The 24,329-nt window shown below is 65.9% G+C and overlaps 2 protein-coding genes across 5 annotated transcripts; one reads left to right on the top strand and one right to left on the bottom strand.

The window, feature by feature from the left end:
* The first annotated feature begins 9 nt into the window (after nt 1-9).
* FLII (FLII actin remodeling protein) lies at nt 10-10,445 on the top strand. Its single transcript, XM_074599290.1, is given in 31 exon segments — nt 10-152; nt 990-1,100; nt 2,281-2,352; nt 2,526-2,606; nt 3,107-3,192; nt 3,347-3,508; nt 3,614-3,717; nt 3,822-3,997; nt 4,084-4,241; nt 4,365-4,449; nt 4,749-4,896; nt 5,039-5,172; nt 5,289-5,501; nt 5,583-5,762; nt 5,836-5,918; nt 5,998-6,072; nt 6,331-6,414; nt 6,482-6,653; nt 6,737-6,841; nt 7,043-7,234; nt 7,340-7,528; nt 7,630-7,769; nt 7,885-7,929; nt 7,931-8,111; nt 8,308-8,462; nt 8,591-8,651; nt 8,740-8,868; nt 8,973-9,079; nt 9,344-9,449; nt 9,561-9,626; nt 9,809-10,445. Coding segments are annotated over 31 exon segments (3,798 nt in total). The 5' UTR covers nt 10-89; the 3' UTR covers nt 9,944-10,445.
* A 102-nt stretch (nt 10,446-10,547) lies between these two features.
* LLGL1 (LLGL scribble cell polarity complex component 1) lies at nt 10,548-23,198 on the bottom strand. 4 transcript variants are annotated; one of them, XM_074599294.1, is made up of 23 exons: nt 22,979-23,198; nt 20,135-20,232; nt 17,969-18,050; nt 17,761-17,891; nt 17,184-17,342; nt 16,941-17,103; nt 16,707-16,842; nt 16,565-16,619; nt 16,293-16,450; nt 15,994-16,211; nt 15,802-15,869; nt 15,339-15,492; nt 14,812-14,916; nt 14,307-14,599; nt 14,064-14,217; nt 13,832-13,985; nt 13,452-13,735; nt 12,929-13,193; nt 12,704-12,818; nt 12,513-12,607; nt 12,278-12,401; nt 12,093-12,172; nt 10,548-11,851 (listed from the first exon to the last, which is right to left on the bottom strand). In XM_074599294.1, the coding sequence occupies exons 1-22, from the start codon at nt 23,057-23,059 to the stop codon at nt 12,094-12,096; spliced, it is 3,171 nt and encodes a 1,056-aa protein (XP_074455395.1). In that variant the 5' UTR covers nt 23,060-23,198; the 3' UTR covers nt 10,548-11,851; nt 12,093. The 4 variants fall into 4 exon arrangements, with proteins under 4 accessions (XP_074455395.1, XP_074455394.1, XP_074455396.1 ...); XM_074599293.1 differs by having other exon boundaries at nt 10,548-11,833; XM_074599295.1 differs by having other exon boundaries at nt 10,548-11,804.
* Nucleotides 23,199-24,329: the final 1,131 nt, after the last annotated feature.

The raw sequence follows: 24,329 nt of genomic DNA, 5'->3' as shown, positions 1-24,329 counted from the left end.
GTGGCTTGCGGGGAAGGGGCGTGGCCTGAGCGGGCCGGGCGGGGCGGGTGGCCGCCGGGTCCCTCCGCCCTTCCGTCGCCAGCGCCGCCATGGCGGCCACCGGGGTCTTGCCCTTCGTCCGCGGCGTCGACCTCAGCGGCAACGACTTCAAGGTGCGGGGGGGAGCGGGGGGCAGCGGGGAACGAGGGGGACAGCCCGGCCCCAGGCCCCGAGCGGCGGGCGAGGCCCGGCCCGGTCCACCCGGCCCCTGTCAGGCCCGGCCCGGCCCCGCAGGCTCAGCTCGGCCCGCCCGGGCCCGGTGCCCTGGGGCTGGGGGATGTCCCCAGGCCGGGGGTGCTTGTACAGGGGCAGCACCGGGCCCTGACCCCATCGGTACTATAGGGCCTGGCGATCCCTGGCCCCCCAGCCTCCACGGCTGGGCAACTGCCGCCCCCCAACCCATGGGGCCCTAGAGAGCCGGGGGATGTTGGCCTCCCGGTGCCGTAGGACTGAGTGATCCCGGCCCTCCAGGTCCCAGTTCCATAGGACTGGGTGATCCCAGCCCCCCAGCTCCCAATCCCATGGCACTGGGTGATCCCAAGTCCCAGTCCCATGGGACTGGGTGATCCCGACCCCCCAGTTCCCAGTTCCATAGGACTGGGTGATCCCAGACGTCCCCCCAGGTCTCAATCCCATAGGACTGGTCGATCCCAGTCCGCCATCTCTCAATCCCATCAAACTGGGTAATCCCAGCCCGCCCCCCCAGCTCCCCATCCCATAGGATTGGGCCATCCCAACCTCCCAGCTCCCCATCCCATAGGACTGGGTGATCCCAGCCTCTCCTAATCCCATAGGACTGGGCAATCGTGGCTCCCCAGCTCCCAGTCCCATAGCATTGGGCGACGACAGGCCTTCCCCCTGACCACACAGGGTGGGTCACACTGAGGTCCCCAAATCCTCCCCTGGGGCAGGTGGTTTTCTCACCCTCCTCTTCCTCCTCCTCCTCACAGGGCGGCTACTTCCCGGAGCACGTGAAGGCGATGACCAGCCTGCGCTGGCTGAAGCTGAACCGGACGGGGCTCTGCTACCTGCCCGAGGAGCTCGCCGCCCTCCAGAAGCTGGTGAGCGGCACTTTTCAGGCAGGGGATGGGGCTCGACGGCTCCCACTGGGGCTGCGGGGTCAGACGGGACCCTGCGCGGCAGTGCCTGCCAGCCTCGTGGCTCATCGGCAGATGCTCTGGTGTCTAATAATAGGGCTGAGCTACAACGTGTGGTTGAAATCGGATGCAGGAGCTGTTAGGAGTGGGGTTGAGACAGATGAGGCAGACTTGTATTCAGTTTCACCTTGTTTTCCTAGAAAACCAGACTAAAAACCACACTTAGATCCTCTGCCCTCTAATAGAAGGGAAGAGTGAAGGTTTAGTATGGGGAGGAGTAAGGGTTTGGGGCTCTTTTTTTTTTTTCCTCCGCCTTTACTAGAAGATATAAAGAGCCGTAGCTGGCAGCTGCCTGGCTTTGTTTTTTGGGTGGTTCAAGTTTTGCGCGCACGACCAGGCCTTTGGTGGAGTCCATGGCTAAGCTTTGCTTTGGCGGTGTCCTGCAGTGTGTTATGGACATCGTTAAATCGGTGTCAGACAAACACGATGCTTTAAATGCTGCCAAAAGTCCTCGTCACCGTGCCGGGTGCACCCTGCTGAGGCACAGCGAGCGGGGAAGCCCTCCATGCTGGTCGGAGCCACGCTCCTGCCAGTCCTGACAGACGTTCAGGCGCCACGACTAGACTTAAAACCTGGCATCTCGCCCCCAGTCTGCCAATTCCTCATTTTCCTGAGCAGGTAACAGCCGGGCTGTCAGAGGAAAACAAAAATTTTCCCTGGGCTCCTTTCCTACCCTGCCGGTCCCCACACATCTGCCCGTTTCCAGATCACCCAGGGAGAAGCGTTTCCAAGAACTGGGGTCTGTTTGCTCGGGGGCTGTACGGGACTGCCACAAGCCAGCTCAGTAGCAGCCCGGAGTGTCCCCAACCCTGCAGCAGGGCTGGGGTGTCTCAGCCAGGTCTGCCCCAGGGAACGAGGGGCGCGGAGGCAGCATGGACACGCTGGGGCAAATCAACCAGTTTGAGACTGGGGGCATCGCCACAGCCTCATGGGGGTCAGGGCTGAGCTCACCCCATGTCTCTGCGAGCCCCCGACTCTCCTGGGATTGAGGAGCCCCCACATCAGCGTGGGGACCCGACTGCTGTCCCACGCAGCCCTGTCTCCTCTCTCCTCTCATTGGGGCTTGTCTGGGGCTTCCCTGCAGGAACACCTCTCCGTGAGTCACAACAGCCTCACCACGCTCCATGGTGAGCTCTCCGGCCTGCCCTGCCTCCGGGTAAGTGTCCCCCTTATGCGTCCCACCTGCATCGGGGCTGGTATCCCCACGCACCCCTTGGCCAGCCCCTGGCTCTGGAGGCCACACGAGGATCATCTATGGCCACCCCGAGGGGCTCAGCAGGCATAGAGCCGGCGAGTGGCTGTAGTCGTGCCTCTCTCTCCCATTTCAAGGCAATTGTGGCTCGTGCAAACAGCCTGAAGAACTCAGGAGTCCCTGATGATATCTTCCAGCTGGACGACCTCTCGGTGCTGGTAGGTGCAGAGTCTCCTTGGCTAATGCAAGAGCCAGCTCAGGCTCCTGGATCCTGTTCTTGCACCTTGGTGGCCCTTCATGCTCCTCACGGAGCGTGGTGGGGCTGAAGAGAACCTGGGGGAAAGGTGCAGGAAGTAAATCAGGACTCAGTGCTGCCAGGCTCCCTTTGATTTTTGGGTGCCCAGGCCATAAGTAGCTTCCCTGCAGCAAGAGCTCCTGTGCCCTTTCAGTGCCAGTCTTGACCCCATGCCCAAGCGCCGGGGAATCTGGCTGCGGGCAGGATAACCCTATGGCAATGCCTCCTGTAAAGGCTGATGCTGCAGCTGGGTTCCCCGTGTGCTTGTCCAGTTGCTGCTGGGCACTGATCCACAGGGCAAGGCCCAGTGTGGCTGTAGGCACGCCATGTCCCCAAAGATGCCCCTCGCTCCTCGGGTTTGGGTGGTGGTTGCTGGGTGTGGGGCAGAGGGTGATGCCTGCATTGCTCTCCTGTTTGCTCCAGGACCTGAGCTACAACCAGCTCACAGAATGTCCCCGGGAACTGGAGAACGCCAAGAACATGCTGGTCCTCAACCTCGGCCACAACAGGTGGGTCCAGGCCAAGGCAGCCATCTCCCTCTAGCTGTGGCCACCTCCATCCATCACCCCCTTCACTCTGGGTACTGCACTCTGTCCCTCTTTGAGGGAGACCTGGTGCTGGTGCGAGTCCCAGGCAGCCCTGAAGATCTCCATATCCCCGCAGCATTGAGACCATCCCCAACCAGCTCTTCATCAACCTGACGGACCTGCTCTACCTCGACCTGAGCAACAACAAGCTGGAGAGCCTCCCACCACAGATGAGACGCCTGGTTCACCTCCAGACCCTCATCCTCAACAACAACCCCCTCCTGCATGCGCAGCTCCGGTAAGGCCCCCTTTTCCAGGCTGGATCCCACGGTGCCGGGGCTGGGCCAGGTGCCTGCTCCAGCCCTGATGCCATCTCTGCCCCGTGGTTCTCCATGGTCCGCAGGCAGCTCCCGGCGATGACAGCCTTGCAGACCCTCCACCTCAGGAACACCCAGCGCACACAGAGCAACCTGCCCACCAGTCTCGAGGGCCTGGTGAACCTGGCAGGTAGGGCCAGGGGACCCAGCCCCATGGTGCTCAGGGCCCTCCAGGGGCTCTCTCAGCCCTGGCATGGGTCTGGCTGGCATCGTCACCCCGTTGTCTTGCTCCAGATGTGGACCTGTCCTGCAACGACCTCAGTCGTGTTCCCGAGTGCCTCTACACCCTGGGCAGCCTGCGGCGCCTGAACCTCAGCAGCAACCAGATCACAGAGCTGTCCCTCTGCATTGACCAGTGGACCCAGCTGGAGACCCTCAATCTGTCCCGCAACGAGCTCACCTCCTTGCCTGTATGTCCCTGCCCATACATGGCATCCCTGCCCATGTCTCCATGCCACTGGGTTCTCCCTCACCTTGCCATCTCCTCCTTCCCCAGTCAGCCATCTGCAAGCTGACCAAGCTGAAGAAGATGTACCTGAACTCCAACAAGCTTGACTTTGATGGGATCCCCTCGGGTATCGGCAAGCTTGCCAATCTTGAGGAGTTCATGGCAGCCAACAACAACCTGGAGCTCATCCCCGAGAGCCTGTGCAGGTAGGGGACAGCCCCCAGCCAGATCAGTTCTGTCCTCAAAAGAGGACACGGAGGTTGTGTGGCGATACGGGCTCTCTGAGTGTCCCTGCCCTGGGCCTTAACCAGCACGTCCATGTCCAACAGGTGCTCCAAGCTGAGGAAACTGGTGCTGAACAAGAACCGCCTGGTGACGCTGCCAGAGGCCATCCACTTCCTGACGGACGTGGAGGTGAGAGCCCGTCATCCCCTCCACCTTGGGCTGGGTCCAGCACAGCCCCAGCATGTCCCTGGGATCCCAGGGCTGTAGGGTGGGATGGGCAAGGTGAGGACAAGGGGTCTTGGAACCAATACAGGCAGTCTAGCACACAGTTCAGCCCAGGCAGGTGGTGGATTTGGGGCTCCTTCCACATACCTTCACCTCATCAAAGCCCAGGGTGCTCCGGAGGTCTCCCGGCCCAGCCCACATCCTCAATGTCCCCATGAGCCTGTGCTTCAGAACAGTGAGGTCTCCTGTCCCCTTCTTGGCAGATCCTGGACGTGCGCGAAAATCCCAACCTGGTGATGCCACCGAAGCCAGTGGATCGGACGTCGGAGTGGTACAACATCGACTTCTCCCTGCAGAACCAGCTCCGCCTGGCCGGAGCCTCCCCGGCCACCGTCGCCGCTGCCGCAGCAGGTAAATGTGCAGGGGACGTGAGGGACAGCTCTGCCTCGGGCAGCACCCTGGGAGAGGCCGGGAAACGAGCTTTGTCCCATGGCATGCCCTACACAAGGCACAGGTGTCATGGCTGCCTCTCACCCTGTCCCCGTGTCCCCAGGCAGCGGCACCAAGGACCCGCTGGCCCGCAAGATGCGTCTCCGGCGGCGCAAGGACTCCGCACAGGACGACCAGGCCAAGCAGGTGCTGAAGGGGATGTCGGACGTGGCCCAGGAGAAGAACAAGAAGATAGAGGTAGGGTCTGGGGTGGGAGAGGGTCCCCGAGCAGCACCATGGTGCCCCTGGCCCACCCCGGTTGCCAGCAGGGACCCAGTTGCCCCCAGTTTAGTGACCTGTCCCCGTCCCCACAGGAGAGCGGGGAGGCGAAGGCACCGGACCTGAAGACGCGCCGCTGGGACCAGGGCCTGGAGAAGCCGCAGCTGGACTACTCAGAGTTCTTCAGCGAGGACGTGGGGCAACTGCCCGGCCTCTGCGTCTGGCAGATCGAGAACTTTGTGCCCACGCTGGTGGACGAGGCTTTCCACGGCAAGTTCTATGAGGCCGACTGCTACATCGTGCTCAAGGTACCTGGGGAGGACTGAGGGTCCCCCACATCCCCAGCCTGGGGCTGTGACCATCCCATCTCACACCCCATCCTTCCCCAGACCTTCCTGGATGAGAATGGCTCCCTCAACTGGGAGATCTACTACTGGATCGGGCAGGAGGCCACGCTGGACAAGAAGGCCTGCTCCGCCATCCATGCCGTCAATCTCCGCAACTACCTGGGAGCTGAGTGCCGCAGCATCCGGGAGGAGATGGGGGACGAGAGCGACGAGTTCCTCCAGGTGAGGCTGACCCCCAGCCCCGCCATAGCCCCCACCCCTGCCTCTCCCACCCTCACCCCCTCCCTGCCCCTAGGTCTTTGACAATGACATCTCCTACATCGAGGGTGGCACAGCCAGTGGCTTCTTCACCGTCGAGGACACACAATACGTCACCAGGTACTGCTGGGGCCAGGGGCTGGAGGGATGTGTGGGGCAGGCGGTGCCGTACATCCCACTGTGGTTGTCTCTCCCTCAGGTTGTACCGTGTCTATGGGAAGAAGAACGTTAAGCTGGAACCGGTGGCACTGAAAGGGACATCGCTGGACCCGCGGTGAGCAGGGGGAGCGGCCAGGGGACACAGGGTCCCTGCAGAGGGACAGGGTGCTGGCAGGGTCCACCCAAGACATTGCAGCTGCAGCTCTGGGGTGAAAATTGGCCATGGCAGCACCTTTCTACAAGGATGTGGGTCCAAACCCCACTGTGCAGCCCCAGCAGCTGCGGTGCCCTGCTCCGCAAGGACCCCTGGGGTGGGGAGGACACGGTGCACCCCACTCTCTCTTGACTGTCCTCTCACCTCTGTATCCACCAGCTTTGTCTTCCTCCTGGACCACGGCCTCAACCTCTTTGTGTGGCGCGGGAGCCAGGCCACGCTGAGCAGCACCACCAAGGCCAGGTAGGGCTGGGCTGGGGGGACGGGGGTGCAGGGAGCCCACCTGCCATCTCACCTGCCCCCGCCGCAGGCTCTTCGCCGAGAAGATCAACAAGAACGAGCGGAAGGGCAAGGCGGAGATCACGCTGCTCACCCAGGGCCAGGAGACCCCCGACTTCTGGGAGGCGCTGGGGGGGCAGCCCGAGGAGATCCGGCCCTGCGTCCCCGATGACTTCCAGCCCCACAAGCCCAAGCTGTACAAGGTGGGGAGCTGCCATCTGCGGGGCTATCGGTGCTGCCAGGGCCCTGCAGCCCCCCCTCACCCGTGTCCCCTTCCGCTCTGCAGGTTGGCCTGGGCCTGGGCTACCTGGAGCTGCCCCAGATCAACTACAAGCTCTCGGTGGAGCACAAGAAGAGGCTGAAGGCTGATCTGATGCCGGAGATGCGCCTGGTAGGATGTGGCGGGGAGGTTCTCCCAGTCTGACCAGTGAGACTGGTTTTGTGCCCTTTCTGCCTCCAGCTGTGCCCCGGGAGAGGCAGGTTCGGGGCGCGGGTGGGGGATGCGCTGCTCTTCCTGACTGTCTTTTGGGGAGCGTTTTCCAGCCAGGAAAGCCCAGGGGTGCCTGACCCCTTTTCCCTGCGGTGCCCTCAGCTGCAGAGCCTGCTGGACACCAAGAGCGTGTACATCCTGGACTGCTGGTCCGACGTCTTCATCTGGATCGGGAGGAAGTCGCCGCGGCTGGTGCGGGCGGCAGCACTGAAGCTGAGCCAGGAGCTGTGCGGCATGCTGCACCGGCCCAAGCACGCCATGGTCACCAGGAACCTGGAGGGCACCGAGTGCCAGGTAGGGCAGCCCACGTGCCTGCGGGGGCACAGACCCCTCGGATGGGGTGCTGGGTGCCAGGGAGGGTACTGGGCCGCAGGGTGCGTTACCTGCTCCCCGACGTAGGTCTTCAAGTCCAAGTTCAAGAACTGGGACGATGTCCTGCGTGTGGATTACACCCGCAATGCCGAGACGGTGCTGCAGGAGGGCGGCCTTGCCGGCAAGGTCCGCAAGGATGCTGAGAAGAAGGACCAGATGAAGGCTGATCTTACGGCGCTCTTCCTGCCCCGCCAGCCCCCCATGCCCCTCAGCGAGGTAGGGCTGGGGACTGTCCTGTGCGTGTCCCCATGGCGTTGGGCTGGGTGCTGATGGGAGGGCCTGGGTGGTCGCTGACTGACAGAGCACGTGGGGCCCAGGCGGAGCAGCTGATGGAGGAATGGAACGAGGACCTGGACGGCATGGAGGGCTTCGTGCTGGAGGGCAAAAAATTCGCTCGCCTGCCTGAGGAGGAGTTCGGCCACTTCCACACCCACGACTGTTACGTCTTCCTCTGCAGGTAACACCCGGCTCAACCCCTCTCTGGGGCTGCTGGACCACCTCATCCCCCCATCTCCCTGCCCAGAGCCCCAACCTGCCCCATCCCTCACATCACCCCCTGTTCTTGCCCTCAGGTACTGGGTGCCGGTGGAGTACGAAGAGGAGGAGGAAAAAGAAGAAGAAGGGTGAAGGCAAAGGGGAGGAGGAGGGTGAGGAAGAGGAGGAGGAGAAGCAGCCCGAGGAAGACTTCCAGTGCATCGTCTACTTCTGGCAGGGTCGGGAGGCCTCCAACATGGGCTGGCTCACCTTCACCTTCAGCCTCCAGAAGAAGTTCGAGAGTCTCTTCCCTGGCAAGCTGGAGGTGACTCCGTTGCCTGCTTCTGGGGGGTGACACAGGGGTCCCCATCTTTGCCGCACTTTTTCCCCATCCCCTCTGTCCCTCAGGCCAAGGGCAGGGGATAGCAGCAGCGATGGGGGCTGGCAGGGGGGTGCAGCTGGGGCTTGGGGTTGTGTTTGGGGGGGTCCCCATGGCCCTGCTGACACCCACCCCTGGCCAGGTCGTGCGCATGACCCAGCAGCAGGAGAACCCCAAGTTCCTCTCGCACTTCAAGAGGAGGTTTGTCATCCACCGGGGCAAGCGGAAGGACAGGGCCAGCCCACCCCAGCCCAGCCTCTACCACATCCGCACCAACGGCGGGGCCCTCTGCACCAGGTCAGCCCTCCCGACGGATGCTCCGGGCCAGGCAGCGCCCACGGGTGCCAGGCTCCCGGCAGGGTACGTGCCAGTGGGCGCAACTGCCTGATCTCTTGCTGATGGTGCCTCGTGGGATTCTTTTCTAGGTGCATCCAGATCAACACAGATGCTGGTCTGCTCAACTCAGAGTTCTGCTTCATCCTCAAGGTACTGCTCACAGCTGAGCGTCCTCAGGGATGCTCGGCCACTTGCCCCCCTCCCCTCTTGGGCAGCCCCAACTCTCTGTGCTCCCCAGGTGCCCTTTGAGAGCACGGACAACCAGGGCATCGTCTACACCTGGGTGGGCCGGGCAGCTGACCCCGATGAGGCCAAGCTGGCCGAGGACATCATGAACCACATGTTTGATGACTCCTACAGTAAGCAGGTGAGTGGGTGGCGGCACAGAGGGGCTTGGCTCCGGCTTACCTGGGTGGCAGCACCCACCAGGGCAGGCGACGGCTGCGCTCAACCCTGTCCCTGTCCTTGCAGGTGATCAACGAGGGAGAAGAGCCCGAAAACTTCTTCTGGGTAGGCATCGGGAGCCAGAAGCCCTATGATGAAGACGCTGACTACATGAAGCACTCCCGGCTCTTCAGGTAGGTCCTGACCCAGGTGGGGCTGCTCGAGTCTGTACTGATCCCTTTCCTCATCCTGGGTGCCCTGGGCCATGGTGGCCTTTACCAGGGGCTCAGTGCTCCCAGACTAGCCAGGGCACGACAGGAAAAACCCTCTCCCAACTCTTCATCTCTGGGCACCAACCTGCTGAAAACAGCTGCTCCATCACATCCCTTCCTTCTGCATGAGCTGAGTCCTAACAAACTCGTGTCTTTGATGCAGTCCACTTCTTGCTGTCCCCGCAGGTGCTCCAATGAGAAGGGCTATTTCTCCGTGTCGGAAAAGTGCTCCGATTTCTGCCAGGATGACCTGGCCGACGATGACATCATGCTGCTGGACAACGGGCGGGAGGTGAGCCGGGGCGGGAGGCTGTCCTGTGTCCTCTGTCCGGGGGCAGCGTGGCAGGGGCTGAATTTGCCAGTGGCTCCATTGTCTGAGCCCGGCTGCACGTCCTTCCCACAGGTCTACATGTGGGTGGGCACCCAGACCAGCCAGGTGGAGATCAAGCTGAGCCTGAAGGCATGCCAGGTAGGGCCTCCCTCCTGCTTTCTGATGGAGAGGGAGGATTCGGGCATTTCCACCTCCCCTTGGGGCCCAGATCCTGCCCTGTGCGTGGTGGTGCAGAGCTCCCAGCAGCTCCTGGGCTAGGGAACACCAGCCCCCAGAGGTGGGTGAGGGCCAGGGACTCCCATGACTGTGCTCTGCTCCAGGTCTACATCCAGCACATGCGCTCCAAGGACCCCACGCGTCCCCGCAAGCTCCGGCTGGTGCGGAAAGGCAATGAACCCTGGCCCTTCACCCGCTGCTTCCATGCCTGGAGCGTCTTCCGCAAGCCGCCTGCCTAAGGGATGGGGGCACCCAGTGCTCTGGCCATGGCCCCCACGGCATGGCTGGACCCCCCGGCACCCTGCACTGCCGCACATGCCTTCTCCCAGCCAAGCTCAACTTGGAGCCGCTTCTCCCCCAAACTGGGGCCAGCGGGGAGCACTGGGGCTGACCCTCTTGTCCCCCACTTCTCCTGGCATGGGGCCCAACTCAGCCCCTTCCCCTCCTTGTGGAGGGGGGGGTATATGGGGCAGTGTGGGCGCCTGTTACACCCTGCTTGGGGATGCTGCTGCCCCAAACCAGTGCCGAGCTCCCCCTGCAACTGGGGAACAGGAGTGTTTCCCAGTTTGGGTGGGAGGATGCTTTGCCAGGGAGTGCTGGGCTGGAGTTGTGGGGCGGGGGGGTGGGACAAGGGGCTCTCAGCCCTGGGCCCTACACCCGGCCCCACTGTCTGGGGGGATCCCAGCCCCCCCAGCAGGGGCCAGCCCGTTGGTATCATATCAATAAAGGCTGCACTTCTCACCCCGAGGCCGTGCCAGGCTCTGACTGCACCCATCTGACTCCCAAGCAGGGTCCCAACCCCAATCCTGCCCCGCTGTGGCTCGGGGAGGCGGGGGGGGGGGTCCCACATCCACCCAGCTCCTCAAACACCTGCAGCCTGGGCAGTTGCTATTAAATGCTTTATTTTCAATATTAAAAACCAGTATTTTTAATAACTAAACAATGCTAAATTCATCTTACCAAAAAAAAAAAAAAAAAAAAGAAAAGATGAGGTCGGGGGGGGGGTCTACCAGGGACGCTACAGCCCCGGCCCCGTCAGGCAGCGATGGAGCCCAGGGCACCGCTGCCTTGCCTGGCTCCCCCCCCCCCAGCCACACACGTACCGTAAGAGAGCCCAGGGCTGGGCGGGGGGAGGGGGGGGTGTCCAAAACGGCCCCAGGACCCCAAAAGGAGAGGGACAGGTACCAGGCTGAGCCCCGGAGCCACACAGGGACAGCCCCTGGGGGACAGAGCCAGTGTCACCGCAGCCCCCTGTGAGGATGAGGCCGAGCTGGGGAGCCTGGGGAGGGGATTTGGCACAATGAGACCCCCCAGGATGGGGCCACTCCATGCCCCATCTGTGTTCCCCACCTGCCCTCAGCACCAGCATGGACTAGGGCCAGGAACTGGTGTGTCCCCTGCAGTGCGATCCCATCCCAAACCCACCCGTGGCAGGAATTAGTGTCAGAAAGGAGCAGCAGGCACGGAGCCCAACCTGGAGAATAGCCCTTGGAGAAGCCACTAAGAGAAAAAGGCCACCTGTGACCCCCCCCCTCTCCAGGCTGCTCAAGCCCTCCAGTGACCACCTGGAAGCCAGGGGGTCCACGCTGGGCTCCCCCGGGAAGGGGACAGTCCCCAGGCAGCAGCCGGAGCCTCCCGGCAGGCAGGGGACGGGGCTGTAAACTGCAGGGAGCCGGGCATGTAAACACAGACCAGGGTACTGGGGGGGGCCGTGCCCAGGGGCTCCCGGCCCCCCACCTCCCCAAGGGACCAAAACCAGGGGGGATGAGAAGGGTCCACAAGCCCCAGCCCTCCCCATGGAGCCAGGGAAGCAGCAGCATCCCCCGGGAAGTGGGCTCTGGAGCCGGGGACAGTGACACTCAACCGTGTATAAAAAACGAAATTATCTTCCCCGGGAAGAGTTTGTGCACCACGACCCCGGCTCGGGGCCGGTGGGGGGGGGCCGGGGCGGGCGGCCGGGCAGGGAGGCGTGGGGGGAGCGTGCCGGAGCCAGGGTGCAGCGGCGGCCGGCGCGGATGTTAGAGAAGAGGCGAGTCTACGTTACGCAGGGAGAGGGCACGGGGGGGTCCAGTCGAGTCACGCATCCCGGGAATCCGAGCACTGAGATGGGCCGGGGAGGCCGGTGATGCCTGCGGGTGACGCAGACCCTGAGAAGGGGACCTGGTGGGGCTCCAGGACATGGTACCCCCCTGCTCCCCACCCCTCTACAAGCGCCAGCGACCACAGTCCCATTGTCCCATGACGGATGGGGATGCTGCGGCACTGCACGGGGGTCACAGCTCCGAAGCCCGTGGCACCCCAAGGTTTGCAGCCGGAGCCATGTCCCCGCCACGGCACAGGGCCACCCACCCCCGTGCCCACCCTGGGGACCACCAGCCCCTCACACACCTCACTTGATGAGGATCCCTGTGGGCCGTGCCTCGTCCTCGCTGGCGTTCCTCAGGTTCCTCTCCGCTTCCTCCGAGGACCTGGAGCAGAGCCGGATAAGAGGCAGTTGGGGGCACCGCCGCAGCCCCTCAGTGCCAGCGGCAAGGGCCACGAGCACTGCTTACACCATTTCCCCCCCAACTCACGCCAGGAAATCCTTCACTTCCTCCACAGTGATATCCCCGGTGGTGTCCAGCGGGTTCTCCATGCTGCTGTTGGGGGAATCGATGGTGCCAGGCGAGGAGGCGGCCGGGTGCTCCTCGGGGGACCCTGGGGAGCCACGGGGATGGGAAGGTTTTGGGACAGCCACAACACGAGGCCATCCCAGAGCAGAGCCCACAGGGACGCAGTGCACATGATGGGGACAGAGTGATTGCTCACGGTCGCTGTCGGTGGGGGAGCATCGGCCCTCAGGGCTGCACGGGACGTGGGTGCCATTCGCCTGCGGCAGCTTCGGCGTCGCCATCAAGCTGTTGCTGGAAGGAAACATGGGGAGAAGTTACTGCCGGAGCCGGTGCAACGGGGCGGGTGCTGCCATAGCAAAGCTCCCACATCCCCGGGGCACATCCCACCTGAGGCAGGAGGTGTCCTGGAGCCGGGCGACCTCCAGCCGGCACAGCGGCTCTGTCACGTTCCTGGCACTCAGCGAGAAGCGCTCGAACTCAGATGGCGAAATTAGGTAGAAACCTAGAAGGAGGGGACAACAAAGAGCCTTAGGGACCCCCGCGGGGCTCCAGCCAGAGATGATGTCCCATCTACAAGGGACATCACCCCCAGTGCAGGGTTGGTGTCCTCACCCTGGCCGTGCTTGGTGAAGACACAGGAGGCGATGCCGCTAATGTCCTCCTTGCGGATGCAGCCGTAGTGGACCTGGGGCCGCAGGCTGGGCACGGTGAAGATGTGGATGTCACCCAGGTTGGTGAGACACGCCAGACAGTTCTCCAGCCGCTCCTCGGAGCCAGCGCTGGCCAGGCTCACCAGGGCCACCTTCCGCACCCGGCAGCCCTCGTGTGCTGTCAGCTTGAACTTGGTCTTGGCGCTCACTTTCGGCAGCGTGAAGACCTGGGGATGGGCAAGAGGATGCAGGTGCCAGGGGATAACGGGGTGGCACTCGAGCAGCATCCCACCACAGAAGCCCTTGGCAAAGGGCAGCCCCTTTCCCTCGGAGCCACTACCCTGGGAACAGGCATAGGAGTGCCCCTGGACGGTCATCTCCATCCCTCTGCCCAGGGTGATGGGGACACCCAGAGAGGACGTGAGACACGTTGCGGGTGGTGCGTCCCAGCCCCACCACACCAGGACTCCAAGCCCCACGCTCACCTTGAATTGCTCCTCGGAGGAGATGAGCATGGAGTGGCTGCCCTGCATGTCAGGGGCCTTGGCCAGGTCCCGTGAGACCTCGTAGGGCTCGGGGAGGGGGTTCCCCCGCCCATCCAGCACCGCAATGGCCACCACCGGCGCCCGGTGCATCAGCTGGATCTCCTTCCCCAGCACCGCCTCCACTGCCCGCTCCGAAAACTTCTCCTGCGATGGCACCTCCAGGGCATAGGCGAACACTGAGCCAGAGTTGGTCCCTGCCCACATCGTGGGGCCGTGGTGGGCAGCTGCGGGGATGGGAGAAGTGTTAGAGCCCCAGCCTCACAGTGTGGCACCAGCCAGGCCCAGCTCGGGGGCTTTTTCCAGGAAGGGGGGATTCCTACCGTCTCGTAGGAAGGTGTCAGCGAAGTAGAGGCACCGCACCACCCCTGAGAGCGAGTCGTCAGCCGAGCGGGGCTCGATCCGCCGCTGCACGGGTGTCATCTCCACCTCGGGGGGTCCCGCCTGCTCGGCCAGCTGCGCGTTGGCCTCCTGCACCTGGGGATGGGGACACGGGGGTCACCCCCTGCCCAGCAGGGACGAGGAGCAGCCACGGCGGCCCCGCTCGCTGCCCACCTTGCTGGAGGGGCTGCTGCTGTTGAGCCTCTTCTTGCCTGACACCCGGCTCTTGCGGATGCGGCGGAAGGACTGCCGCAGGGACTTCTTGAGGGACTTCACGCGGGACAGGGGCCCCTCCATGGCCAGCGAGTCATTGGGGTGCAGCGTACACCTGCGGGCACCGATGCTGCTCAGCGCCCGGACCCCTGCCACGTCGTTCCAGGGGGGATGCGGTCCCCAGCACCGAGATCCCCCCCATACCTGGCCAGCACGGGGTTCCGCCGGTAATAGTCGAAGAGTCCGAAGCCATGGCTGGTGCCGAAGGCCACAAGGTTCCACTCAGAGTGGAGGGTGACGGCGGTGACGGCGGCGGGGGGCACGCACTGCACCAGCACGCTGGGCTGGAAGCCAGGGGCGAAGGGCAGGGGCCCGTTCCTGGGGGCCAGCCGGTCGTGGCCCTTCCAGGTGAAGCCCTCGCGGTCCTGCAGCAGGTCCACCGTGGCCACGCTGACCGCGTGCTCCGACTTCTCGTCGCTCAGCTCCATCACCAGCACCTGTAGGGGAGAAGCGCAGACGGTGGGGGATGCATGCCAGCCCCCCGGGACAGCCACCCTGCTGCAAGCCAGGGGCAAAACTCTGAGAGCAGAAGCCCTTCGTGGACAGACGTGGGGGTCTTCAGGGTCTGAAGCCCCCTTCCTGCCACGTGTCCTTGATGGGGGAGCCAAGAGGTGCCCGGCAGCCCCGGCTCTGTCCCCTGCTGCCCTACCTGCCCTGCCGTGCCGGCCACCACCATCTTGGCCGTGTACTTGCAGAGAGCGATCTTCTGCACACCCAGGCGTGGGTCATCGCTGTAGGGATCAAAGCAGCCCACCTGCGGGAGGGACGGGGAGGGGCAGGCACCTTCATACAGCTGCAAGGCAGCTCCCCAGTGCACCCCCATGTCCCCCCCCGCCCCCCCCCGCCACCAGCTGGCGGGTACCAGCTGTGGCACACGGGCTCCTCCGGGCATCACGCCCGGGAAAGGTCTGTCCCCACGCGTCCCCCAGCTCCCCCCCGACGCTGGGGCAGACCCATGAGACGGGGCATGAGGAACAAGCAGCCCTTGTGTCCCCACGGGGCATCACACGGCAGCTGTGCCCCGAGCCGGGGGACACGTCCCCAGGGTGCAGCTGGGATGGCTCTGGCGGGTGCTCCTCCGTGCCCGCCTCTGGGCTTGCCCCCTCCCCGCTGCTGGTGGAGGCAGGGGGGTGCTGGGGTTCGCAGCAGTGTCCCCCCCCGCCCCAGGGACCTCACCTTGCGGAAAGGCGGCCACTCCTCCTCACCCGCCTGGTTGAGGCTGTCGTTGTGCTCACAGTCCGTCTGGAAGATGCTGGCGGTGCCCAGCTTGTAGAGGGGCTTCAGGGAGACCCCCGAAGCATCCCAGAACCGCACCGTGCCATCCTCGTGCCTGGCCCGGGGGGGCGACATGGGGAGGCTCTGTTAGCGCAGGGCCCTGACATCTGCCTGGCTAACAAGAGCCGCCTGTGTGCTGGCAGCCACTGTGCCAGAAGCAGGGGCACAACACAGCCGGTGACACACTCCTGCCCAGCCATCAAGCCAAAGAAGAGGGGCAGACCACCCAATAAGAGTGGTGGGACCCCCACCACCACCCCATCCCACTCCCTGACTGCAGGAAGGAGTTGGGGATGCGTGTCCCGCCGCCCTCCAGCACATTTTGGGTTTCCCAGGCCCCCCTCCCCACTGCCAGGCCACTCACCCGGTGAGGAGAAGCCCCCTCTGCGTGGGCTCCTGGGCCAGGTTCTTCCCCCCATCGATGGGCCAAGCCTGGAGGGAGGGATGGAGGAAGGGATCGAGCCCACCCATGGAGAGCAGGAGCAAGGGTCACCCCTCTGCCAGCCCATCCTGGGGGGCTTGGGGACCCCAGATTTCCCCCCGCTCTGCCACTCACCGCGGAGGAGAGCCGGGGGCTCTGCTGCTCGCCGGCGCTGATGATCCTCTCCCAGAGCTTGAGGGGCACATTGGAAACATGGCAGGAGCAGGTGATGGCAGAGGAGTGGAGCGGCGCCAGGTACGGGGCAGGGATGGTGGGCCAGCCCGGAGTCTGGAGGTCGATGGCCACCAGCTCTTCCTCCACCAGCACCACCAGGGCACGGGGGTTCTCAAAGCCTGGGGAGGGGGGAAATGGCTGCTACTAGTGGAAACCCCCCACCACAACCCCCTTCCCAGTGCTGCCCCGGTGGGACGTACCTCCCTCGGCCACCTCAGCGCTCTGCACGGTGAAGAAGTCGATGACGCGAGAGGTGAAGTCAAGCGTGGCCAGGGTCTGGCCCTGCAGCACGCTGACGCAGTGCCGGTCGCCATAGCTGGCCCGTGGCATTCCCCCACTGAAGATGATGAAGGGGTTCCTGGGGGCGGGGGGTGAAGCAGCTTCCATCAGACCTCAGACCCACCTTCCCCACAGCCCAGGTCCCCCCCAGCCCCTGTGCCCATCACCAGCCCAGCCCGTACGGGGGACATACCCTGACTCACAGGTCCGCCAGAGAATTTTGCTGATGGCTTTGCAAGGGAACGGACCTGAAACAGAAATATCAACCCTGCGGTTGCAGCACCGGCACCGGGATGGAGCGGATCAGCCCCCAACCCTGCGATTTTCCCCCATACCGTAGGGGATGGTGGACATGACGGGCTGCTGGGTCTTCTGGCCGGCACCGTTCACCGCCCACACCATGTACCCGCCGTCGCTGTGGGAGCTGACGATGCTCTTCCCGCTCTGCTCCCAGGCCAGGCTCTCAAGCTGCTGCGGGGGCACACGGAGAGGGGCTCGATACCCAGGACGGGATGGGGGGGAACACACAGGAGGCCACAGCCCCACCAGCCCCCCGCCAGCCCCGGTACCTGGTTCCCCAGGAAGAGGTGCTGGACGGTGCGCGTGCTCTGCTCCCAGAGGACCACCAGCCCCCGGCTGTACCCGATGAGGAGCCGACTGCTGTCGCGTGGGTGCTCCTGGATGGACTCCACTGGCCCCAGCGCCTTCCCGCAGCGGTAGTCATCGGGGACACTGCAGGGCGACACACAGACAGGGGGGTGAGGGGGGGGCTGGGAGTGGTGGGGACGGGGCGCGGGGCTGGCGGGGCTCACCTCTGCAGGATCTCGTCCGGGAAGAGGGTTTTGTCCTCCAGCAGCACCAGGGTGGGCAGGGAGAGGAAATACACTGCGCCGCCCTCGGTGCCCAGGCAGGCCACCGTGCCAGCAGACGTTGGCAGGACCACCGTCACCCGCGTGATGCCGGGGGAGCAGCTGGAGGGGGGGAGCGGGGGGCTGCGTCAGCCCCATGCTGGGTCTGAGGGAGCACCAGAGAGAGCCCAAACCTCCCCTGCCCTGACACTGTATCCCCATCGGACCAGGAGGATGGGGACAGCCTCAGCACTAACAGCAATTAGAGCCATTAATCACCCCTAGGACCTGCCAGCACCTATAAAAAGCCCAGGGCTGCGTTGTCCCCCCTCTGCCGCCGCAGCATCCCAGTCAGGGATCCAGTCAGGATTGGAGGAGCATCCCAGCAAGGAAACCACTGCCACCAAGGGGACCTTGGCTGCCATCCCGCCCTAAGTGGGGACGGCTGCTCCCACGCTCGGTTCCCAGCCGGCAGCGGTATCACTCCCGGCCGCAGCCCCAACGTGGGGAGTGGCTGAGGACCGCCCCCCCAGGCAAGTACTTAGCGCTGTCGGACCCTGGGCGTCCCGGGAGGCCGAAGCTGCGGGTCTCTTCCAGGTGGGAGCAGCCATCCTTCTGGCAGACCTCCCAAAGGTGCAGCGTGTTGTCATCCAGCAGGGAGAGGAGCCAGCCCTGGGGGGAACAGACACGGCAGGGTGGGTGGGGGGCTGGGGGGGCTGCTCCTGGGCCCCACAGGGACACCCACCTACCTGGCCGGGGAGGAAGTGCAGCTGGGTGACGGTGGCCGTCTCCTTGTGTAAGCCCGTCAGCTCCACGCCTGGCGCGCCGTATCTGGGCGGGGGGCCGTCAAAGAAGCAACAAAGGTAGAGAATGCCCAGGACCCCCCCGTCCAAATTCCCCCCCTCCCTCCTCAGGTCACAGTTCTGCAAGCAGGATCCAGTTTAGCCCCGTCCCACGTCCCCAGGGCGAGACAGGGCTGAGCATCCCAGAGCCAGGGCTCAGTACCACGGTCCCCAGGGCTGGCTGGGATCCAGCAAGCACTTCCAACCGGGATGCCCCAGGTCAGGACGCAGCCGGCGCGTGGCCGGGGTGGGTGTGCGAGGGCCAGGCCGGCTCCTGCCCTCTGCCACCCTCTTCTTCCTCAGCTGCAGGGCTGTGGCCGTGCAGAGGCACCGGCAGCAGGGTGGGGTTCGGCATGCGCCGGCACAGCCGCACTCACCCGACTGGTCCCGGCTCCTCCACCGGTAACGCCGCTCAGCAGGAACCGGGGCAGGACCCGGGCGGCAGCTCCTGCACCGCACGGTGCACGCCGACCCAGCGCCTCCCCGACACCCCCGGTCCCAACGAGCTCCTTCCTCCAGCTCGGCATCGACGGTGCACAACGCAGCCACAGCTCGGCACACACCGTGTGCCGGGGGCTTCCATCCACCAGCCCCTGTGGTCCTTGCCCCCGGCCACCCCCCCCCCGGTGCCCTCGGCGTGGAGAACTGGCCCGGCGGCTCTGCCTGGACCGACAGGCAGGAGCTGTCTGGCAGCGCTGGGCACAGCCGAGCCTGTGCCGAGCCGGCAGAGCCAGGCCAGAGCCGCAGAGGCTTCGGGGAGGCCAGAGCACTGGGCAGGCGAGGGGGAGCACGCAGGGGGGGTCTGGGTGCTGCAGGGACGGGGGATACCACCCGTCCTTACCCCTCCTGGGGGCTTTCCCCACCCAATGGTGCCGCTGGCCTAAAGACAGGCAGCTCTCGGTGGCCGGGGAACGCCGGTGGTAGCAGCTCACCGCCAAGCCCAGGGACCCCCAGCTGCCCCAGGGCATCCCCCAGGCTGTGGCGCCCCTCGATGCCGGGCTGTCTGCAGCCAGATCCACCCAGCCCAGCCGGGGAGCACCCATGGGTGCCCCCACTAACCAGTAGCACCAGTCAGGCCAGCTCCGGCTGCCGCCTCGCCCGGCCCCAGCTTCCCCGGCACCCTGAACCTCCAGAAGCATCTTCTGGGTGGCAGCCGGAGCGGGGCGGGATGGCCACCAGCTGCAGTGCCGTGGGCAAGACCGTGCCACCCCACTGCCAGCCCCGAGCCGGGTACCACCCCAAAAACATCCCCGGAGAGGATGCGCAGGGCACCACAGCCCCCCGCCACGGTGGCTCCATGGCCCCCAGAGGGGGTTCGATCCAGGGGTGGCTGGAGCCAGCACCCCACAGCGGGGCAGCCGAGCGGAGCGGCCAGCGACATCGCGACCGGGCTGGCACTGGCAGTTAAAAAAAAAAAAAAAAAAAAAAAAAAAAAAAAAAGAAAAAAACGCCATCTTTGTGCTCCGGAGGCAGCGAGCCGCTGGCTGGGGGGAGGAGGAGGAGCGCGGCGGCCCCCCAGCCTCCCAAACCCTGACCCCAACCCCGATCTGGGCGCAGCCACCCCCGCATCCACCCCCCCGGCACGTCCCCGTCCCCCCCCCCCAACATTCCTGCGGCACGGGGCCCCCCGAGCGCGGGCCGCATCCAGCCCTGGCCGCCCGCCAGCAGCCCTCTGAAGTCTCCCTGCACGCTGCCGGCAACAAAGCCCGGCCGGGCCCCGCGTCGTCGTGTCGTGTTGTGTCCCCCCCACCCCCGGGCCCCCCACCCCAGTGTCAGGCCGTCCAGAGGCCCTGCTGCCCCTCGCCCGGTTGATCCGGCAGCCACCCCCAAAGGTGGCCAGGAGCCCCCCCGCCCCGCGATAAGGGAGGTGACACTGGGAAGCACCCCCCCCACGCCTGGTGTTTCGGGCAAGGCGGGGGTTTCCTCCGCCCCCCCCTTCCCAGCCCAGCTGCAGCCCAGCTGGATGGACGGACGCCGGCACGGCCATGTCTCCCGGCATCCTCCGGGATGGGGGCAGCCAGGGGGGGCGCGGGGGGGTCCTTACCTCCTGCCCTCAGTGGGGGAAAAGGATACAGCTTCACGGCTCCCGCCTTGGTGCCGATGGCCATCACGCGCAGGACGGGGTCGTAGGCCAGGGCGCTGGGCTGGCTGGGGAAGCCGTGCTCCACCGTCTGCCACAGGGACACGCAGGTCAGAGCCGGGACCCCCCACTCTTGGATCCCCCCAAACCCCTTCTTTGCCCCACGGCTCTATCCACAGTTCCCATCCTGCACCAGCCTGAGCTTCATCCCCATGATGGAGGCGCATGAGGACGCTGCCTTGTCCCCCAGTGCCACCGAGGGGTGTCCTTGGGGTGGGGGGACACAATTCCCCACCCAACTTCCACCTGACACCCCAAGATGGACCAAACCCAAAAGCCACGCTGAAGGATGGGGGAGGTCTGAGCTTGCACAAGGCCCCCCCGGCCAGCACTTTGGGGAAGGGACCCCCCACCCTAAACCCCTGCCCAAGGTGCGGGTGCCCCAGGAGGTGTGAGCAGGGTCCAGCTCAGCCCCACAGGCAGGCGGGACCCCCACCACGACATCCCCGGGGGTCTGCGGTGCCGGGTGGCAGAACCAGGCAAGCGGGACCTGCCAGCACCGGGGACATCCCCTCTGGAGCCATGTGCCGCCCGCGGGCACCTTCCCAAGGAAGTCCCGGCCGGCGACGGCATGCCCGGGCTCGCTGGCTGGGGAGGGGCTGCCCGCCTGGCAGCAGGGGGACGCGGGGGGCATCCGCCGCCCCGGCCCGCGGCAAGGGGACCGTGGGGCTCCCGGGGGAGTGGCCCCGGGGGCAGCTTGGCTGAGAGGCGATGGCTGGATCAGATGATACGGAGGCGCCGGAGCCAGACTGGCCGGATCCTGACCCGCTCCCTTTGTCTGGGGCGGCCGAGGCGCACCGGGGCAGCTTTTCACACCCGCCGGCACAGCCACCGTCACCCCCTGGCTCCCGCTCACCCTCCGAAGGGACACCTTCAGGGGCATGACAACGTCCCCAGAGCACCCAGAGGGTCCCAGCCTGGCTTGGGGGGGCGAATTAACGGATGTCTGTGTGTCCCAGTCATTGTGACAGCTCCACGCAGGGTCACCCTGAAATCCCCCCAGGATGAACGCCGCACTGGAGGATGGTGGCGGGACTTGGGACGGCAGCAGCACAGGGACATCCCGGTGATGCTTTAGGCCGGGAAGCGATACAACGACCCCGGAAAAAACCCCCCAGCACTCCTCCAAAAGCGCCCTCCCAGCTGCCCTGCACCCCGAGCCCCAGATGGGGGTCCCGGGTCCCAGCCCTTCCTCCCGCCTGGCAGCAGAGCCGCATCCGGAAGGCTGTGCCGGCCCGGCCAAGGAGCGCTCCCGGCCAAATTACAGCAAATCCCAGGCAGATCTGGAGCTCGGGAGGAAAAACAACCGTTAATGGGAGGCAGGTGGGCAGTCGGCAGCCCAAGCGCTGGGCCGTCCGGAGTGGGGCCACTCCCCAGCCCCCCCCAGGACAGCCCTCTGGGTGCAGACCCCCCAGGGCGCCTGCTCGGGCAGGATCCGGCCGTGGGACCATCCTTCCCAAAATCGGGGGGCTCCAGCTGGGCTGAGCCTCGCAGCCCAGTGAGACCCTCACCCACAGTGGTGAGTTTTGGGGGGAACAGGGCTGTGCCAAGGCGGTGGGTGCTGGCTGGGACCCCCCCCACCGCGGCGCAACCCAACACCTCCCAACCCGGCCCCGCTGTGGGGTGATCCGGAGCGGTCCCTCCGGTGTACCCCACAGTCCCCACCACAGCAAGCGCCTGACGCCAGTGCCAGGATGCTGCGGAAGGATGGACGGACGGACACGGTCTGGGCTCAGCCAGGGGCCGGTGCCGGTGTTCTCCTGCTCCCGCAGCCAGGGCTGGAAGATCTTCCCAATGCCATGGGGCTCCGGGGATGGGGCGCACCGATCCCCGGCTAGGCACCCACTGGCACAGCATGTCCTGCCGATGTGCCGAGGGAAGGGTCCGGCACCCCGGGGCTGGCGGGGTCCCTCCCTGGTTGTTTGACAAGGCTAGGGGGCTGCCCACGCCACATGAGGGGGGCCGAGCGGGAAACCTCCCTGGTGCCGGTGGGGGGGAGCCAAGCTCTGGGCCTTCGATGTCCTCTGTCCCCCTGAGACACAGCTTTGGGGTGCCAGGGGACCCCAAGCCCCCAGCGCCGGGGGTCACCACCACAGCTTTTCCTGCTGACGTAGGGGGTCTGTCCCCCCCCATATCCCACCCCCGGGGAGTTTGGGGCTGAGCCCCCCAACAGAGCACACAGCCGGGGATGCTGCGGGGCTAGACGGGGTGGGGGGCCGTGGGGTGCCCCGAAAAGCCGCTGCCGGTGAGCGAGGCCTGGGGGAGCCATGGGGCAGCGCGGGAACCGGGGTGCTCGGGGGAGCCCCCACCCCAGGGGGGCTGGGGAAGGGGGATGACGCGCCGGTGGGGGGGTCGCATCCTGCCCCAGGCTGCCTCCCGGGTACCGAAGGGGGTGTCCCCTCAGGCGGGGTGTCCGCTGCACCCCCGGGGAGGAGGGCAGCCCCCAGCCTGGGGGTCTCGGTACCCGCCCCCACCCGGGGGTCCCGCCCCACCAGGGGTGTCCCCTCCCCGGGGATTCCCGGTACGTTGCTCCCCACCGCGGCCGACCCCCCCCCCCCCGCCGGGGGTGTACCCCGGTCCCCGGGGGGGCGGTGCCCCGTGCGCTGCTCCCCGGCGGCGGCGGCATCCCGCCCAGGGGGTGCCGGAGCCTGCACCACCGGGGGGCTGCCCGCACCCCGCTCCCGGGGCTCTGCCCGACACCTCCGGTAGCTCCCGGTGGACGTTCCCCCCACCACCACCGAGGGTTCGCCGCCGCGCCCCCCCCGCCCCGGGCGCACCTTGCTGAAGGCGAAGAGATCGTGCCGGAGACGGTCGCGATGCGGGTCGGCGCCCTGCCGCCGGAACCGAAACTTCATCATGGTGGGGCCGGCAGCGGCCCGGTACCGGGCAGGGCGGGCGGGGCCGGCGATCCCGGGGGCCGGTACCGGGGCGGGCGGTCCCGGTGCCGGTCCCGGTGCGGACGGTGCCGGTCCCGGCCGGGGGGCGGGGGACAGAGGGGGGGCGGGGGGGGGGTATGGGGGGGCGGTGCCGGTGGCGGGTCCCGGTGCCGGGTCTCGGTGCGCGCGCCGAGCGCCGAGCGCCGCGCGCCGAGCCCCGGGCAGGCACCGCCGCGGCGGGGCGGGGCGCGGCCACTGACGGACAAGCCTCTCTGCCAATCAGCTCGCGGCCGTGCTCAGCGCGCGGCGCGGCCCCCCCACCCGCGCTGCGCATGCGCCGCCGCGGGGGCCGACGGGATTTGTAGTCCCCTCACCTCAGGCGCCCTCTGTGGGCGCTTTATTTATTTATTTATTTATTTATTTTATTCCCCCCACCACCCCCCAACTTTCTTTCGTTTTTTTCTCTCCGGGTTGGTTGGGGGCACAGCGAGGACGGCTCATCCTGGCGGCAAGGCCTCCACGGTCATGGAGTATTCTGGATTCAAGGCTTCATCCTGGCCTATAAGGCCCCACAGCCATGGGGTGCCTCAACGACATGGCGGCACCAGCCACTGGGCCCTAGGCCAGCAGGGTGCTGAGCACGGCCCCGCTCGGCGCGGATGCGCCGAGCGGGGCCGTGCTTAGCGCCCTGCCGGCTCTTGCCTTTTGTATTCAGGCCCTGTCCGCAGCTGGTGACCAATTGTCCCTGCCATGGCATGGCCTAGGCCCAGGGTGAAGGGGAAGAACCCTGCCCTGCACCCGGGCTTGAGGTGAGTCACCCCGGGCAGGGCAGGGCTTCCCCTCCCTGCTGACTAACGCGGGCCCCGGGGAAGGTGCCGCATTGAGGTGACGCAGATTTTTCGATTGAAAAACGCTCCAGAGGTGAGCGGGTGGCCCATCTGCCCTCACACCCCAGCGATGGGCTGCAGGATGGAGGGAAGGGATCTGAGTCCACGCACAGCCCCAGGGCTCCAGGGTGGGTGATGGAGAGGACATTCCAGACCAGGCAGGAGCTCATCACAGAAGAGGAGGAGGAAGGCCGCCACGTGAGGCCAGCAGACCCCATCCATCCCTTCCCCTCTCTGTCAGCACACGCCCATCCACCACCATCTCCCTCTTGCAGGGGGGTTAAGGGGCTCCACATGAGGCTGAAGAACTGGGTTGCAGCCTCCCCAGGATCCTGTGGCCATCTGGGGACCAGGCATTGCCTGCA

This window comes from Larus michahellis, chromosome 8, assembly GCF_964199755.1.
Source record: "Larus michahellis chromosome 8, bLarMic1.1, whole genome shotgun sequence".
Taxonomy (NCBI): domain Eukaryota; kingdom Metazoa; phylum Chordata; class Aves; order Charadriiformes; family Laridae; genus Larus; species Larus michahellis.
This window is presented reverse-complemented; position numbering and strand designations above follow the sequence as displayed.

Excerpts from the sequence above, each read along its gene's own strand:
- LLGL1 (XM_074599294.1), bottom strand. The coding sequence starts at position 23,059 with ATGATGAAGTTTCGGTTCCGGCGGCAGGGCGCCGACCCGCATCGCGAC. Across the intron at positions 17,343-17,760 it reads CCAGGGTCCGACAGCGCTAA|CTGCTCCCCCGGCATCACGC; the intron begins GTACTTGCCTGG and ends CCCCCCCTCCAG. Across the intron at positions 16,620-16,706 it reads CATGTCCACCATCCCCTACG|GTCCGTTCCCTTGCAAAGCC; the intron begins GTATGGGGGAAA and ends TTTCTGTTTCAG.